This window comes from Acinonyx jubatus, chromosome A3 (assembly GCF_027475565.1).
Source record: "Acinonyx jubatus isolate Ajub_Pintada_27869175 chromosome A3, VMU_Ajub_asm_v1.0, whole genome shotgun sequence".
Taxonomy (NCBI): domain Eukaryota; kingdom Metazoa; phylum Chordata; class Mammalia; order Carnivora; family Felidae; genus Acinonyx; species Acinonyx jubatus.
In genome coordinates, this window is record NC_069388.1 from 84962613 (window position 1) to 84980945 (window position 18333).

At 40.2% G+C, this 18333-nt stretch overlaps 1 protein-coding gene across 17 annotated transcripts in view; it reads right to left on the reverse strand.

Annotated features, from left to right (window-relative positions):
• Nucleotides 1-18333, reverse strand: part of AAK1 (AP2 associated kinase 1) — a 169700-nt gene that overhangs the window by 82918 nt on the left and 68449 nt on the right. For all 17 annotated transcript variants that reach the window (XM_027072282.2, XM_053200719.1, XM_053200717.1 and 14 more), the window contains one exon: nucleotides 8110-8228. In XM_027072282.2, the coding sequence (XP_026928083.1) occupies nucleotides 8110-8228 (119 nt within the window). The remainder of the gene's footprint in view (nucleotides 1-8109; nucleotides 8229-18333) is intronic.

Below are 18333 nucleotides of genomic sequence, written 5' to 3' on the forward strand. Positions count from 1 at the left end.
GTCAGGTAAGCGTCCAACTCAGAATTTTGGCTTAGGTCATACAATTTGATAGAGCCCTGCATCAGTGCAGAGCCTGCTTGGGATTCTCTCTCTCCTCTCTCTCTGATCCTCCCCCTGCACTCACGCACCCATGCTCGCTCTCTCGTGCTCTCAAAATACGTAAGTATTTTAAAAAACGGTTAAGATGGTAAATTTTAAGTTGTATGGTTTTGACCACAATAAAAACAAATATTTTTAAAAGTTAGAGTAAAATTAAAATAAAATAAAATTTAAATACTGGCTTACAAACAGAAAGATCTTCAAAATTGAAATAATAATTCCTTAGTTGATAATCTATGAAATATATCCAAATGAGTTGAAAATTTATACCCACACAAAATCTGCACACAGATGTTTATGACAGCTTTATTCACAATTGCTAACACTTGGAAGCAACCAAGATGTTCTTCAACAGACCAATGGATGAACTGTGAAATAACCATACAATGGAATATCATTCTGCTCTACAAAGAAATGAGCTATCAAACCATGAAAAGACATGGAAGAACCCAAAATGCGTATTAAGTGAAAGAAGCCAATCTGTTAAGGTTACACACTGAATAATTCCAACTATACGATGTTCTGAAAAAGGCAAAACTAATAGGGCAATAAAATAAAAATCAATGGTTATCGGGTGTTGGGAGATTTGGTGGAATAAACAGGCAGAGCACAGGGGATGTCTGGAGCAGTGAAACTGTCCCATATGATACTGTAATGGTAGATACATGCTATACAATTGTCAAACCCCTAATACAATTCCAAACTCAATGTACAATACCAAGAGTAAACCTTAATATAAACTATAGACTCTAGGTGATAATGATATGTCAATGTGTCAACTCCCACCTCAAGTATCTAGGAAAAGAAGAACAAAATAAACCTAGGGTGCCTGGGTGGCTCAGCTGGTTAAGCATCTGACTTTGGCTCAGGTCATGATCTCGTGGTTCATGAGCTCAAGCCCAGCGTTTGGCTCTGCACTGACAGTTCAGAGCCTGGCGCCTGCTTCAGATCTGTGCCTCCCTCTCTCTCTGCCCCACCCTCACTTACGCTCTGTATCTCTCTTTCTCTCTCAAAACTAAATAAACATTAAATAAATAAATAGATAGATAGATAGATCGATAGATAGATAGATAAATCATCCCAGAGCAAAAAGAGAGAAATAATAAATATAAGAATAAAAATCAATGAAGTAAAAAATGAAAAAATAGAGAAATCAATAAAACAAAGAGATGGCCCTTTGAAAACATCAATTGGCAAATCTCTAGCAACACCAATAAAGAAAAAAAGAAATACAAGATATAAGTTATCAATAACAGGAATGAATCAGGGGATATTGCCATAGACATGGCACACATCAACAGAGATAATACAAGAATATCACTAACAACTAACTCTACATGCATACATTTGACTTAAATGAAATGGACCAATTCCTCAAAAATACAAGCTATCACAACTTACCCAATATAAAATGGATAATCTGAATAGCCCCATAACTATTGTTTTTGTTTTTATTTTTGTTTTTATAATTTATTGTCAAGTTAGCTAACATACAGGGTGCTCTTGGCTTCAGGAGTAGATTCCTATGATTCTTCACTTACATACAACACTCAGTGCTTATCCCAACAACTGCCCTCCTCAGTGCCCATCACCCATTTTCCCCACCCCCCGTAACTCCCAACCCCCATCAACCCTCAGTTTGTTCTCTGTATTTAAGAGTCGCTTATGGTTTGCCTCCCTCTCTGTATATAACTTATTTTTCCTTCCCTTCCCCTATAGCCTTCTGTTAGGTTTCTCAAATTACACATATGAGTGAAAACATATGATATCTGTCTTTCTCTGACTGGTTTATTTCATTTAGCATAGTACCTTCCAGTTCCATCCACATTGTTGCGAATGGCAAAATTTTATTTTTTTTCATCGCTGAGTAGTATTCCATTGCATATATATACCACATCTTCTTTATCCATTCATTAGTTGATGGATATTTGTGAATAGCCTTATAACTATTAAGGAAACTGAATTTGTAACTTAATAACTCCCAAAAAAGAAATCCCCAGGCCCAGATGGTTTCACTGGAGAATTCCAACAAATGCTTAAGGAAGAATAAACACCAATTCTACAAAATCTCTCTTCCACAAAACAGAAGAGAAGGGTACACTTCCTAACTCATGTTATAAATCCAGAATTACCCTAATACCAAAACCAGAAAAAGCTGCATAAAACCAAAAATCTGCATGCCATTATCCCTCACAATTATAGATGTAAAAATCCTAACCAAAATATTCACAAATAGAATTCAAAAACATAATAAAAATAATTATAGGCCATGACCAAGTGGGGATTATTGCAGGGATGTAAGGCTGATTCAATATTTGAAAATCATTCAATACAATGCCCTATATTAAAGCTAAATAAGAAAAATCATGAGCATATCAATCAATGCAGAAGAAATATTTAACAAATTTCAACCCTCATTCATGGTTAAAAAAAAAAAAAAAACCTCTTAGAAAAATAGGAATAGAGGGAAACTTCCTCAAATTTATTTATTTTTTTTTTAATGTATTTTTAAAAACTACAGGGGCACCTGAGTGGCTCAGTTGGTTGAGGTCATGATTTCAGGTCAGGCCATGATCTTATGGTTCATGGGTTTGATCCTTGCATCAGGCTCTGTGCTGACAGCTTGGAGCCTGCTTGGGATGCTCTCTCTGTCCCTCTCTCTCTGCCCTTCCCCCAGGCGCACACTCTCTCTCTCTCCCTCTCTCTCTCTTAAAATAAATAAATATTAAAGAAAAAATTTTAGGCATGCCTGAATGGCTCAGTTGGTTAAGTGTCAGACTCTTAGTTTCAGCTCAGGTCATGATCTTGCAGTTTTGTGAGTTCAAGTCCCCCATTGGGCTCTGTGCTGGCAGTATGGAGCTTGCTTGGGATTCTCCCTCTCTCTCTCTGCCTCTCCCCCACTCATGCTGTCTCTAACTCTATCAAAATAAATAAACTTTAAAAATAAAAAAAATAAAGAAAAAATTTTAAAAACTACAGCTAACCATATGCTTAATGGTGAAAGTCTTCTTTCCTCCTAAGACTTGGGAAGAAGACAAGGATGTCCACTCACCATTGTTACTCAGCATAGTACTGCAAATTCTAGCCAGTGCAATTAAGGCTAGAAAAGGAAATTAAAAGGATGCAGATTAGAAAGGAAGAAATAAAACTGCCTCTCTTTGCAGATGACACAATGGTCTATATAGAAAATCCTAAGTAATCTAGAAAAAAATTCAAGAAGTAGTAAACAAGTTCAGCAAGGTTAAAGGATATAAGATAAACACAGAATAATCAATTGGTTTTCTACATACTAGTAATAAACACAGGGACACCAAAATGAAAAATCCAATACCATTTATAATCACTCAAAACAAAACAAAGAAAACCTATGTATAAATCTAAGAACATGTACAAATCCTACATAACACTGATGAAACAAAAAATCAAAGATGCAAATAAGTGGAGAGATGCACCATGTTCATTTATTGGAAAACTACACAGAAGAGATGTCAATTCTCCCCAAGTTCATAAAAAGGCTTAATGGATTTCCTATCAAAATACTTGCCAGATATTCTGTAGATAAAGATTATTCTAAAATTTATATGAAAAGGCCAAAGAACTAGAATAGGTAAAACAATTTTAGAAAGAAAAAAAAAGAAGTAGGTGGAATCAGTCTGATTTCAAGACTTATTATAAAGCTACAGTAATGAAGGTTGTGTGGTACTGGTGGAGGGACAGACATATAGATTAATGGAACAGCATAAAGAAGGGTCTGGAGATGGACCCTCACACATACGCCCAACTGAGTTCTGACAAACATATTCAATGGAGGAAAGACAGCCTTTCAACAAAGGGTGCTAGAGCAAATGGAGACCCATAGGCAAAAAAAATGAACCTCAACCTAAGTCTCATACCTGCCATAAAAATTTATTCAAAATGAATCACAGACTTAAATGTAAAATGTAAAACTATAAAACTTTTAGGAAAAAAACCGGACAAAAATCTTCAGAAGCAAGGGGTAGGCAGAGTTCTTAGAAATGACACCAAAAACATGTTCCACAAAAAGGAGAAATGATAAATTGCACTTCATCAAAATGAAACATAACAAAACAAAAACAAACACAAAGGTCTTACACATTTTAAAGCCTGATAAATAAAAAATTCAACGGCATGGCTGTAAAGCTGAGGAAATCACCAGAATGTAGAGGGGGAAAAAAAGAAAACAAAGAAATGAAAAATAAAAGGGAGAAAATAAGAAAATTAGAAAATCAATTCAGCAAGAACCAACATCTGAATAACAGCAATTTTAGGCAAAAGGAAGACAGAAAAGGAAATCACCAAATGAGACAAACTAAAATTCCTCACAGTGCAAGGATGGGAGTCTCTGGATTACATGGGAACACCATTTATTAATAAATAAAAAGTGTATACAGCAAGGTATATCATCAAGATATTTCAGAACACTGTAAACAAAAGGGAAATTGATAAATTTCTAGGGAGAAATTTCTAGGGTCACACCCAAAGGGCCAAATATTAGAATGACTCAAGATTTCCTATGTACAACAATGAAAGCTAAACTATGGTACAGTAATGCTTCCAAGAAATATCTAAATGAAATGATTTCTAAGCCAGAATTTTTTTTTTTTTTTAAATAAGATTTTACATGGGATGCCTGGGGTGGCTCAGTCAGTTGGGCGTCCGGCTTCGGCTCAGGTCATGATCTCGCAGTTTGTGGGTTCAAGCCCCGCGTCGGGCTCTGTGCTGACAGCTCGGAGCCTAGAGCCTGCTTCCAATTCTGTGTCTCCTTCTCTCTCTGCCCCTCCCCCACTTGTGCTCTGTCTCTCTCTATCAAAAATAAATAAACGTAAAAAAAATATATATATATTTTTAAATAAGATTTCACATGTGTGAGCATAAAATAAAGACACTTCTAGACCTCGAAGGTCTCAAAACTTTACCTACCATGCATAAGGAAGCTACCACAGGATAAGCTCCACCACAATGAGGAAGTAAAACAAAAAACGAGTCAGGAAATCTAACAAAAAAGTGAGGCAAAGGGAATGACTAAGAAATTCCAAGATAAGACTGTAAATCAGGCCTAGAGAGCAACCAATTCAGATTTCATGGAGTTAGAAGACAGATTTCTTCAAGAAGATAAAATGGGCAGAGCACATAAATGCATTTAAAAGTATTTAAAAAATGATTTCGACAACCTAGAGAGAGTTTGGGGTTAAACCGCTGAAAAGTACACAGAGAAGACAGACAAAAAAATTGAAAAAGATCGTTAATTCCAATGGAAAGAGAGTTATATAGAAAAGGGATAGTAATCCGAGTCCACAAGAAGATTCTGCAAGAATAGTGTTTTCTTACATGTAAAAACTCATACTACTGTAACCAACACACTGCCAAAATTTAACTGCTGTTGTAGCAGAATGGAAAATGAGAATGACTGCAAGGTATTTGGGGAAAAGGGTATATAGGGGATGAAAAAGCTAAATATTTACATTCCATACCATATAATACCTAAAAGGGAGAAAAAAAAATCAGGAGCTGGCAATATCAGCATGTTATTCAGAAACATATCAAATAAATCAACAAAAAGGGGTTGCCCCTGGAACCTTGAAATGACAGAGGAGGGCCCCTCAGGGAATTGCTTGAAGTTTTTAGTAATAAGCTTAGTTCATCTATTTGAGTATTTAAGTCTTGAAAAAAATATAAACTAAAAACAACTCAAAACAGAATCTTTCACAACTATTATATGGCTGGGCCAGAACTTGAACATACATATTTGTGAGCTCTAAGGGGCCTGTGTCTTCTTAGTTCCTCTATTCCAAAGCCTGCCTAGCACAAAGCCAGCTCTCAAACATGTTTCTGAATGAGTAGGAGAAAGTTAAAGAATAGGATTACTTTCATAACACTAGAAAATGAATGAGAAGGGCACTCTAGGCAGAGGAAATAGCAGAAGCAAAGACAGGAAACGGAGCGTGTGAGAGCTTAGCAAGGCAGGGACAAGGGGGAGGAGGGGCAAAGAGAAGCAGCCAGAAAACCTAATGCTGCTGAAGGGAGATGCAGTGAGGCTAGTCATTTGGAGTCGTGGGGTAGGGAAGTGGGCGCTCACTGGTGCCTGTGGACAGATCCATGTGGCCCTGAGTATGTACTTGGGGCCTTGGGGTTTTTGTTTCGCAATGATGACAGCAACACTTCCATCAGCAAATGGTTTCTTCTCAAATGGTTTCAGCTTTTTGAAATCTAAAATAGTACCAGACTCTGTAAAATCCTGAGGTCTTTTTCACTAGCCCAACTACAGTACAGCTAGTTACTCTTAAGTAGCCCCTGAAAGGTCCACCCCACAAGGGATGGACAGGGCCAAGGAAAGCCTGATGAAATTCCTACAATGGCACCTCCACCCATTTTTTTGGACCTCTTTCTTCTCTTTATAAAAGCATTAAACTCCAGGGCATAGAGAAATCATCACCTCTAGGTGAATATATGCATCTGATATTACCATTATTCATACATTCATTTCATCCAAAGCCTACTAAGTACAGTTAACACTTGAACAACATGAGTTCAGACTGTGCAAATCCAGACATGGATTTCTTCCCCTTAAATACAGTACAGTGTGTAAATGTATCGTCCTTATGATTTTCTTAATAACATTTTCTTTTCTCTAGCTTACTTTATTGTAAGAATACAGTATATAATACATATAACATACAAAATATGAGTTAATTGACTGTTTATGTTAAGACTTGCAGTCAACAGCAGGCTATTAGTTGTTAAGTTTCGGGTGATCAAAAGTTAATATGCGGATTTTCAACGGTTCAGGGGTCAGCACCCCCACCCCCATATTGTTCAAGGATCAACTATATTATGTCACACAGTCTGCTGGAATGTAAAGCTCCTGATTTAAAATGAGTTACTTTCTGATGGCAAAATTACTTATAAGATTACGCATAGGCAATATAAACAAAATTTTGCTTTGGTGAAAACAAAAGTATTTTGTGGAAGCAAAATGGAATAAAAGACTATTTAAATTTTTTATGTATAATGTCAAACAGAAGTGAAAGTGAGAAACTAACTCCCACATACCCAGTGATCTGCTTCGATCAATAACCCTTTGCCAGTTTTGTTTCTCTTCTATATCCATTCATTAACTTCAAGACATCATCTTATTTCATCCATAAATATTTCAGCATATATCTCTAACAGAAATGTATTTTCTTTAAACATCATATGAATATGAATTGTGAAAATGAAGTTTTTAAGATATGAGGTATAATTAACATATAATAAAATGCACAGATCTTAAGGTGTTCAGCTGAGTTCTGACACTTACATGGTCCTGGGTAACCACTACCCAAAACAAGATATAGAACATTTCCATGGCCCAGAAAATTCCCACATGCCCCTTTCTAGTCCATTTCCCACAGTCAGATGACCACTTTCTGATCTGTTACCATAGATCACTTTTGCCTGTTCTTGGACTTTTATATATGGGATCATAGAGTATGTGTGAATAAGAGGTTTCTAGTCCAAAAACCATACCAGGAGGAAAGAACTACATGTATAAAATACGTTCAAGGAATGCTGAAAAGCTCAAGATGGACGAAGACCAGGTTTGGGAACTGACAGAAGACAAGACTAGCAGACGAGGCTCACTGGAGAGCTAGGGTTTCTGGATTAAACCCCATACTTAATTCTGGGAATGAATTTATGAAAGAAATGTTTCCCAGTGCCCAAACTTCTTCCTCTGACCTAAAAAATTGGTCAGTTCTCTCAATATGCTCCTTTCTCTTCAACCCTCCAGCTAAGGGTGACCAAGATGGGAGAAGCATGTTGCACCCCATGACTCTTCATTCTCATTTTGTGTGAGGCTCCTCTGCCATCTCAGGGAAGGGAACAAGACCCACTGCCCCGACACACACACACACACACACACACACACACACACACACACACACACACACCCCTTTCTTATCGGAGGGCACATTTTAAACAAGAAGTCCCAAGTCTGAGGGGCAGCCTTACCATTATCTGGATTTCTCTCTTGCACACCTGGAGATCATGCTCATTGTTGACAAACATGCGTTTCAAGGCACATTTCATTCCATTGCTTGTCCTCACCAGAAACACGATAGCAAATCCACCTGTGAAGGAAACGCACATACACGCTCTTTTGAGTGATGTTCAAAAAGTCAAATAACCACAGTGGCTATAGCTTTCTGCCGTCACTGTTAATGGTACTGATGCCATCATCAGCTAGACCTAGGGCTTGCCTGGGCTAGAAGGCACTCTTACATTCAAGGGACTCAGAGATATTACCACGGGATTGGGTGGCAAGAGTCAGAAAAATTGTTCCTGAACGCCTATATCAGGAAGAAGGAAGAACAGTAGTTATCTTCCAAAGTACCTACAAATAAACAGATAAAAGAAAAAAGAACTACATTCCAATCACTGTCCTAGGCACTTTGAGCTCTTATTTAATTCTTACTACAATCCTATGAGGCTGGGTATTATTTTTCCCTTGTAGATGATTATTAGCTAGAGAAAACAGAGGCCCAAAGAGATTAGATTCAACCAAAAACTTAAAAAAAAAAAAATTGTAAGTCCAGCACTTAACCAGAGAGGCCTGGAAGTTATTTTAATAATTGTTATAATAATAGTTGTCAATTTCAAGAAGCTTTTTCTTCCTTCCTTCTAATCCCTCCTCAGATCTAACAATCAACCCTGAGGATTCTTCCTGCCTTTCCTACTTCACAGGCGAGAAGACACAAAATATAGGTATGAAAGGTTCCTTGACACAGCAGACACTAGGAAAGTATAACTCGATTACAGGGCAGATGTTTTAATGTCCACACTAAACTTTCTCTTAAAGACAGTCCAAAATTCATTAAAAAATTTTATGTAACTCTAACAGAAATTCTTAAATGCTCTGGATTGGTTATATTTTAGCGTTTCACAAATTCTTACAACTCCTTACTTCAATCTCATCCCCCAAATGCTGTATGAGGTGCTCAGTACCATTGTTAACAGGGGTTATAGATAGATAAGGTGCAGGAAAGCTGTCAAAGCTGAAGGCTTCATAAGCAGTATAAGCAGTGAAGGCAGTATAAGCAGCAGTTATACTGGGCACTTTGTCCATCTACTTGCTCATACACCATCATAATTTAGCTTGAACTATCCTGTGCAATGACCCTGGGGAGCAAAAACAAAAAAAATTCTTTTGCTAGGCTATTATTTGCATATAGGTGATGACTAATTGGATGAAGGTGAACACAGAGGGAAGTCCCTAGTGTGGGAACTTGAGCTGAGGCTGTGGCATAGTGCTAAGGCTAGCAGCCACATGCAAAATCAATAGAGAGCAAAGTAGTGATTCTAGAGACTTCACGCCCGAGACAGAGACTTCAGCCCTGTTTAATCTCTCTGCAACCTCTGAGGCCCAGTGGCACTTCAGCAACTGTCTGCTGATGTCCATAGCATTTCCTCGTGTCTCTTCACAATGTTTTCTCTTTTTCAAGTCTGCTTGGATAGGTTTTTCTGCTCCTTGTAACCAGAGAGCCTTAATCATAGAGCACTGTTGTATGTCTTCATACAATACACACAGAATTCTGTTTAAAAAAATGTTAATGGACTCAAATGTTCCAAGTGTGTATTTTGATAATGATTTAGCAGCCATTGCATGTTTGTGTATCTCCTGTCACACTGTCCTTCTTCAGTATTCAGATAAACACTAAAATTTGCCATGAAGTCTTTTTTCCACTGTCATCTTGAATCTTGTATCTCAATAACATTTTCCATTTTCTTATAATACTTTAAAGTCTACTTGCACTGTTCAACTGTCAATTTTAATTCTAGAAATTTACTTTAAAAATACATTTAAGGGCGCCTGGGTGGCTCTGTCGGGTGGGCGACCGACTTCGGCTCAGGTCATGATCTCACCATTCGTGAGTTCGAGCCCCGCATCGGTCTCTGTGCTGACAGCTCGGAGCCTGGATCCTGCTTCAGATTCTGTGTCTCCCTCTCTCTCTATCCCTCCCCTGCTCACGCTCTGTGTCTCTCTGTCTCTCAATAATGAATAAACGTTAAAAAAAATTAAAAAAAATAAATAAAATAAAATAAAATAAAATAAAATAAAATGAAATAAAAATATGTTTAAACCCCTACCACATATTGGCTAGCAGAGGTCTTGTAACACACATACATACACACAAAGTCTCAATGTTAAGATGCATATTTTTTACACTTTAATTTTTAGGATATCGGAATTTTTCTTGTAATAAGTAGGTACATTTAATGCAGTAGTATTTAATCTTCTTTTCCCCAAAAAGCTGTTAAATTCATGATGTGTCTTATTATCAATCAGAAGTGTTAATTACAAAGTTTCTATGTGTATTCATAATTATTTTGTAAACAGTTCAAGTGAGTATTCATTTTATAGGTATTTGAATTTGTTTAAAGAATCACAGAACTACAGACTTTGTACCAATATGCTCTTAGCATTAAATCCAAGCATTTTGCTTTATGAGTAGAGGAATGGAATGGGGCTTAGGAGTCTCATGGCTAATTATGTAGAACCTGGAATGGTGTCACTCTGCTGGCTGTCCACAACATGTTCTTCCCACTTTACTTACCTTAGAGAAAACCTGTGTCACACCCCATTTAGATAATAAGGAGACACGTGATCGGGCTGCAGCACACAAGTTGGGAATGACTGTTTCCTACAGTGGAATGCACAGAACCACTAAAGGACAGGGCCAGCCCTTTCAGCAGGCTGATGATACAGCGATCCAAGATACCTGCCAGCAGATGGGAGCAGTGCAGTTTTCTTTACCAGGTAGCAAGATGACCTTTCCAGCCTGCACTCAAGAAATGAGTCAGATGCCTACCACACAATCCAGGCAGGCACAATGGGTTGAGAAGGACCAGCCAAGACTCTCAAAGCCTATGACCATCACAGATCTAAAGGCAAAGCAATGAACCTGCATTATCCCTAACACAGATGGAACCACACTGTTTAGCATCAATGCCCATAAAAGGGCTTATGTGCAGATAGGACGCATTTAAATCACAGGTCCTTGATCATGAGACAAAATTCAAAGTCTGATAGGATTTGTCAGTTTAAAGAGATTGGTCACTATCAATGTGTTACTGACCAACTGGAGATGTAAATAACCCAGTTAGAAAGAAGAGGGCATGCAGCACCACTCGAGATACTTCTCTGGCACAGGCCCATGTCCACCAGACAGATCAGGGTATGAAGATTCTCGGCCACACCTAAACAGAGTTCGGGCTGTTAGAGAAGAAGGCAATTATAAGACTGTAAATAGAGAGGCTTATTTCAGATTGAGTTGCATCCCGAGATCTGGATTAAATGGAAAAATCTAAAGCTGAGCTGGGCATAGTTTGGACAGAGGTAGAAAAGCTAATATTCACTAGAGCCTGTGCCAGTCTGCCCACTGGAACCTGGGGCAGTCCTTCTGCCTACCTGCATGTTTTTTTGAAACGCTAAGATAGGGGCATCTGGGTGGCTCAGTGGGGTAAACGTCTGACTTCGGCTCAGGTCATGATCTCGCAGTTCGTGAGTTCCGGCCCCACTTTGGGCACTGTGCTGACAGCTCAGAGCCTGGAGCCTGCCTTGGATTCTGTGTTTCCCTCTCTTTCTCTGTCCCTCCCCCATTTGCATCTGTCTCTGTCTGTCTCTAAAATAAATAAAAGCATTAAAAAATTTTTTTGAAAAGCTAAGATATTCCCTATGATTTCCCTGGAATCCCTTTTGGGGGAAAATTCATGAATTTACTGAACCACAAAGGGAAAAAGGATTCATTCCATTATGTGAGGTAAGCAAGTAAAAAGCAATGGTTCATGTAAAGGAATAGCCACTCCACAACTCCAGATAGGCATAATAATTTTGACACAGACACACTTTAGCCTCTTAAATATGTGGGAATACTTTTTTATTTCCGCAAAGAAACATGCTTTCTCCCACTTTCCCTCAAATACATAGCACTCTTGGGTCTAACTTTATCCCCCTAATTTTTAATGATATGGATGGGTACTTAACACTCACTATGAAAGTAGAGATTTTGTCTCTTTAGTTCCCCTCTGTACCCTTATGCCCTAGAATAGTGCCTAACACATAGTGGGCACAGTCAAAACTTAATTCATTTTCCTCTCCTTGTTACTACAGAGAATAGAAAAGGTTACAGACAGCAGGGGAGACCACAGGAAATAAAGCAATGGTTCACGTAAAGGAATAGCCACTCCACAACTCCAGATAATGGGTGCCATGGGAATACGGACCCAGCTTTGTCAGATGTGCTAGTATCTAAAGATAAGCTGGAAACCCAAAATTTTATGTGAAATATCTAGATATAAACACTGACAACAATCGCATTTTAAATTAACACTGGACAGGCCAACACTGCAGAGGCTAAAGGAAACACATCTGAAAGGCTGAGTCTCTGAGCCTACAGTTTCTTGCTCTGACCTAATCTAACACTCATCTTACTGAAGGTCAGGGGCTGAAGTGCCACAGCCAGTGGTACACAAAGTGAAAAAATATATACACATATATAAGCTCATACACTGGTTATCACAGTTCTTGACCCTCTTCCCTGAAGTGGAGTTTTTGGAATTTGCCTCCACCCAGCATTTGTATTTGACTTTATACTTTTTCAAAGGCATTTCAAAATAGGGGCGCCTGGGTGGCTCAGTCAGTTAAGCGTCTGGCTCTTGATTTTGGCATTTTGGCTCAGGTCATGATCTCATGGTTCATGGGTTTGAATCCTGCATCAGGCTCTACACTGACAGTGTGGAACCCGCTTGGGATTCTCTCTCTCTGACCCTCCCTCTAACTCTCCCTCTCTTTCTCTCAAAATAAATAAGTAAACTTTTTTTTAAAAGGCATTTCAGGTGCCTGGATGGCTCAGTCAGTTAAGCATCCGTCTGGCCCAGGTCATGATCTTGCAGTCCATGAGTTCGAGCCCCGTGTCAAGCTCTGTGCTGACAGCTCAGAGCCTGGAGCCTGCTTGGGATTCTGTGTGAATAAATGCAATCATACAGTATGTATCCTTGTGTCTGGCTTCTTCTGTATAATATTTCTGATATTCATCCTCATTGTTACATGTATCAGTAGCTGGGTTGTTGGCTTTTTTTAATTGTAGACTAGTATTCCATTATATAAATATTCCATGATTAGTTTATCCATTCACCTGTTGAAGAACATTTGAATTGTTTCCAGTTTGGGACTATTACAAATAAAGTGTTCATATAGACGTCCATTTTTTTGTAGATATAAGTGTTTATTTCTCTTAGGTAAATAAGTAGGAATGGAATTTGCTGGGATATATGGTAAGTGCATATTCAGCTTTATAAGAAACTACTAAATAGTTCTCCACAATAGTTATACCATTTTGCATTCCCAACAGCCACACATGAGAGTTCTGGTTGTTCCACACCCTCATCAACACTTAGTATGGTTAATACAATTGTTAATATTGTTTCCTTTTAGGGACGCCTGGGTGGCTCAGTCGGTTAAACGGCCGACTCCGGCTCAGGTCATGATCTCGCGGTCCGTGGGTTCAAGCCCCGTGTCGGGCTCTGTGCTGACAGCTCGGAGCCTGGAGCCTGTTTCAGATTCTGTGTCTCCCTCTCTCTGACCCTCCCCTGTTCATGCTCTGTCTCTCCCTGTCTCAAAAATAAATAAAACATTAAAAAAAATTTTAAAAAAATATTGTTTCCTTTTAGCCATTCTAGTGAGTGTGTAATGATATTTCATTATGGTTTTAATGTGCATATCCCTATAGATCCTTCAACATTTAAACTCCTAGGATTAGCTGCTTTCTAACACTTTCCTGCTAAAAGGCTATTAATAAGGACAGGATCACAGAATTACCGATGAAACTACTGTGGTAGCTTGGACTTCTATCTCTCAAGCAAAGATGAGAGAAGTGCCTAATTCTCTTCTGCGAGAGGCAGACAAGTGAGATTTGAGGGGAATTATATAATCCCTAAAAACTCAACTCTGATATCAACAAGAGATCATGGTCCTCAATATCATTACCATGGCTAACCCTTTTTAAGCAGAATGTCGTCAGGAGCCTAAGCGTGATGTTCGACATCAGCAACGGGGCTTTTGAGGAACTAAGTGTAGTACCTCTCCTGGCTTCGTCTCAAATACTGAATCATGCTAGATAGCACCAGGCCCCAGGGGCTGCTCTGAATGAATCAAGACACCAGTGGCTTCCACTTAGCAAAGAAAAGTGAGGGATGGGGGTAGTAAGGTAACAGGGAAGAGAAGAAAAACACCAAAGCGACAATCTCCATAGCGGTGTGCGCACAGATGGGGACCAGCTGGGCAGACAATGAGCATGATTAGACCCAGGACTGAGATGCAAAAGAAGCCCGGCATGGTGCTGAGACAGGGTTTCTGGATTTGCTGCCAAAGAAGTTTGGGTGGATATTTTAATATCGGGCACAGATTCTAGCCACTAAAAATCTGCTACCTGCTTATTTCCTACAGGGGAAGGAAACTTCATTTAGTAACAGAAGTCCCATCTACACTTTTAGGAATGCCTTCTACTTGTCTGAGATGAAAGGAGACACAAACCAAAGGAACCAGAGGGTACTGAGAAAAACCTCGTCCAGATCCATATTCTGCTCCTGTCTTCCAGTTTTTCGCCCCACAAACTCTTGTTTCTCTTCTAAAATAAGATTTAACCCAATGAATGCTGTTGACTTAATGCAATTTCTCTCCAAGTGGCACAAGGAAGAGAAAATAAGCATACAACAACCTTCAGAAGCTGGTCTAAAGAATCAGACAGAGAACCCAGTTAAAGTGGAATTTATCCAGGAGCTATAAAAGAAAGGGCAATACTAGGCAAGTTGCTGGATCTCTTTGGCTTGTTTTCTCAACTGCAGAAATTAAGACTAAATTAGTGGTTTTTAAACAGTTCCTCAGAGCCTTAGGACACAGGAGGTACTTCCAGTGCCCCCAGGAGGAAAAAAAATTATTCCATTTATTAAGGGTGGGATGCTCCACACAGCTTCCTTTTATTTATTTAATATTAATTCTGAAAAAGACACTGGGGAAAAAAGTGGGGGACTCCTGCTTTAAAGGAGAAGGAGAAAAGTAGTTCTTTATAAAAGAATGCTCTATAGTTCTATATAAAAGTATTTTATAAAGAAAAAAGGACTACACCACTACTAGTCCTACAAGGGGCCCTTGCCTACATGACTACTGCAGATAGAAATACGTACAGGCAGTTCTGGGGCGGGGGCTGTGCCACTACATCCCCCCCCCCCCTTACATTGAGATTACATAGTATTCCTTTTCAGTCCAACGGGTTAGGCTCAAACAGGCCACAATCTCCATGAAGCCCTGTCCTCACATCTGCCGAAGGTAGCTGATATCCACCTCATACTTTAGGGGAGGATTACATGATAAACAGAGCACCAAGCACAGCAAAGATATGTGATGAATATTAAAGGTTCCATCTCCCCCCCGCCCCGCCCCCAACACCAAATCCTTTGTATTTGTATGATACCTAATTTATCGTAAAGTTCTAAATCTGGAATATCTTCTGGAAATCAAGGGCATAAATCCAAACGCCAATAGGGGCCAGGAGATCATGCAAAGGAGGGAAACAGTCCAGGTATAGCAAAATGTATAGACAGAGTCCAGGCACACAGACTCACTGTCATAAAGATGATGAAGAAGCATGGGGACTGCACAAACCAGAAAGTACATGCCCCAGCTCACAGGCAGCCACTCCTCAAATCCAGCCGATAATTGCCATGGAGGAATGTGGGCTGAGGGTTGCCAAGTTTTTTTTTACTTCCAAGAAAAGCTAGAGTTTTCTCTGAAATCTCCTGATTTTTAAATCCGGGCAACAAACTTTAAAAAGAAATCTCTTAAACCCTGTGCAGTGAAGGAACTCTATTTCTGGGCTAGGACTGAACTAGAGAACCCTGCTTTGATCTTTGGGAGCCTTGTGAAGTAAGCAGGGCATGTATTACAATCTGCACTTGACTGGCTGGAAAATTGAGGCATAGAGAAAAGCCTAGGTGGCTTTAGTTTTGCCACTCAGTGGCAGGGCCAGGGCTAAAATGCTGGTGTGCCAGTTCCTGGCCCTCATCTCAGTCTACACTCTCCCCTGCCACCATCCCCTCCCCGCAACAGTGAACCAAGCAGGCACACCTCCACTATCAGGGCAGGGGAGGGAAAAGACACAGGGAAAGGCCAAGGGGCCTCTCCAGTGGACCAGGCAGGAGAGAGTCCTCTGTTCGGGAAGAATTTGAGTGCACAGTCTGCAGTGTATGTGAGCTCCCACAGGGAGTGACAACCAAGAGGCCAACAAACACCCATCTATCGAATATTCACATTGAGGACAACTTTGTCAAAAGTTGCAGGAGGAACAAAAATTTTCACAGCTCTGTAACAGATGGCAAAGAGCACAGCAAAGATTTTATAAGAGAAAAGGCCAGTCTGCATCATTTGTCAACACTGATTTCAGGGGACCCAGGGTTTGTTTTTTAACGTCAATCTCTCCTCACTTGCCGCAGATTAAAAACCACCATGTGCCAGCTCCTTCTGGGGGAACATGTCTAAGCAGTCCTTTCCCCAGGCAGAAAGAACACCCAGATGGGGGAAGACTAGAGACATTCACCTCCCTCTCCCATCAGGAACCATGGGCACAAAGTCAGAGACTGGCAAACTCTGGCAGCGGCACTGAAACAGCAACCGGACCCAGTAAGCCCACAGCCCAGGCTGAATGTGGGGCAGCTCGTACTGGCTCTTCCTTTCCAGGACTGGGACACTAGGAGAGCATCTCCAGTTCAGGCGGTTCTCTTTAGGGGTTTGGCAAGAGTCTTAAAAAAAAAAAAAAAAAAAAAAAAAAAAAGACATTTCTAGGGACGGTACCTATCTGCCTGGGAACAAAAAATTAGAGTTCAAGAAATCAAGTTGGCTCACACACACCACAGGCGTGTGAAGTACTGCACATAGGACCAGAACCAGAGCACGTGGGGCCTGATCTGTCACCAGCTCCAGCCAACCAAAAGAGAGCCTTCCCAGAGCTGCCCAGCCCCACCTTCGCTGCAGCATCACCATGGGGTTAGCTATCAGACAAAGGGTGAGAGACATCAGTAGGGCCACATTCTGTGTTCACTTAAATCCACTAAGCAGCTTTCCTGGGTCAGAATGAGCCATTTCCTCTTCTCTATACCACAGCCAGGGGGATGATCTTTTAAAAACAGAAAGTGACTATCATTCCTCTGTTTGGAACTCCCCAGGGACTTACTGTCCCTCTCTGAATAAAATTCCAAACACTGGCTCCAGCCCGCAAGGCCCTACATGAAGTGACGTGATCTCTCCGCAGCCTCACTCACACACCACAGCCTGCCACTGCTCACTCTGGTCCAGCCCTGGTTGCATTCTTTCTTCCTCGGTGTTGCTTATACTCCACCCTCCCTAAAGATTTCTGTGCCTGCTTCACCCTTTGCCCTGTTCGTTCTTGGCCTGACCAGCTTCTACTAAGCATTCTTTAGGTTTCAGGCTGTGACTCTGATGAGGCTCCCTTGATGCCCTGGCCCCACCCCCTTCTTCTGATTTAAATTAAATCCCTTGTTACTCACAGTACCCTCTACTTTTCCTTTGGGACATGTCAGGAGTATAATTAAATATTTAGGTGGTAATTCCTGGTTTGATGTCTTCTTCCCCCCCAAATCCTATAAACTGCACAAAGTCAGGGACAATGTCACTGAGTACCATGGTACTGTCACCCAGTACCATGCCCACCACATGAAAGATACTCAAGTGCGTGTTACACACTGTGTTTGCCTAGCACCATAAAGGATACGCTCCCCACCCCCCACCGCCGCCAAAAAAACCCACAACAACAAAAACAAAACAACAGAAAACATTACATGGTCCTAGGCTTTCAGAAGGTTAAACTCTAGTTCGGAATAGAAGGGACACATTGGAAGAAAAGGGGTAAAGTAGTCTACCCTAACGGGAAAAGCCCTGAATGCTCAGCCTAGCACAACCGAGAGCTGTGTGAGACTAGAGCCGACTAGACACTTAGGTCCGCAGCATGCTCACAGTGCGGCGTTATGGAGAGTTGTACAGAAATCTCTGTGCTGTTACAGAGTGACACTTAATTCTGTGCGCTGTCCCTTCTTTGGAAAGTAGCACTTGAGCTGGAAACGAAAACCCTCTTCAGTTAAGAAGGAAAAGAAATCAACACCCCCCTG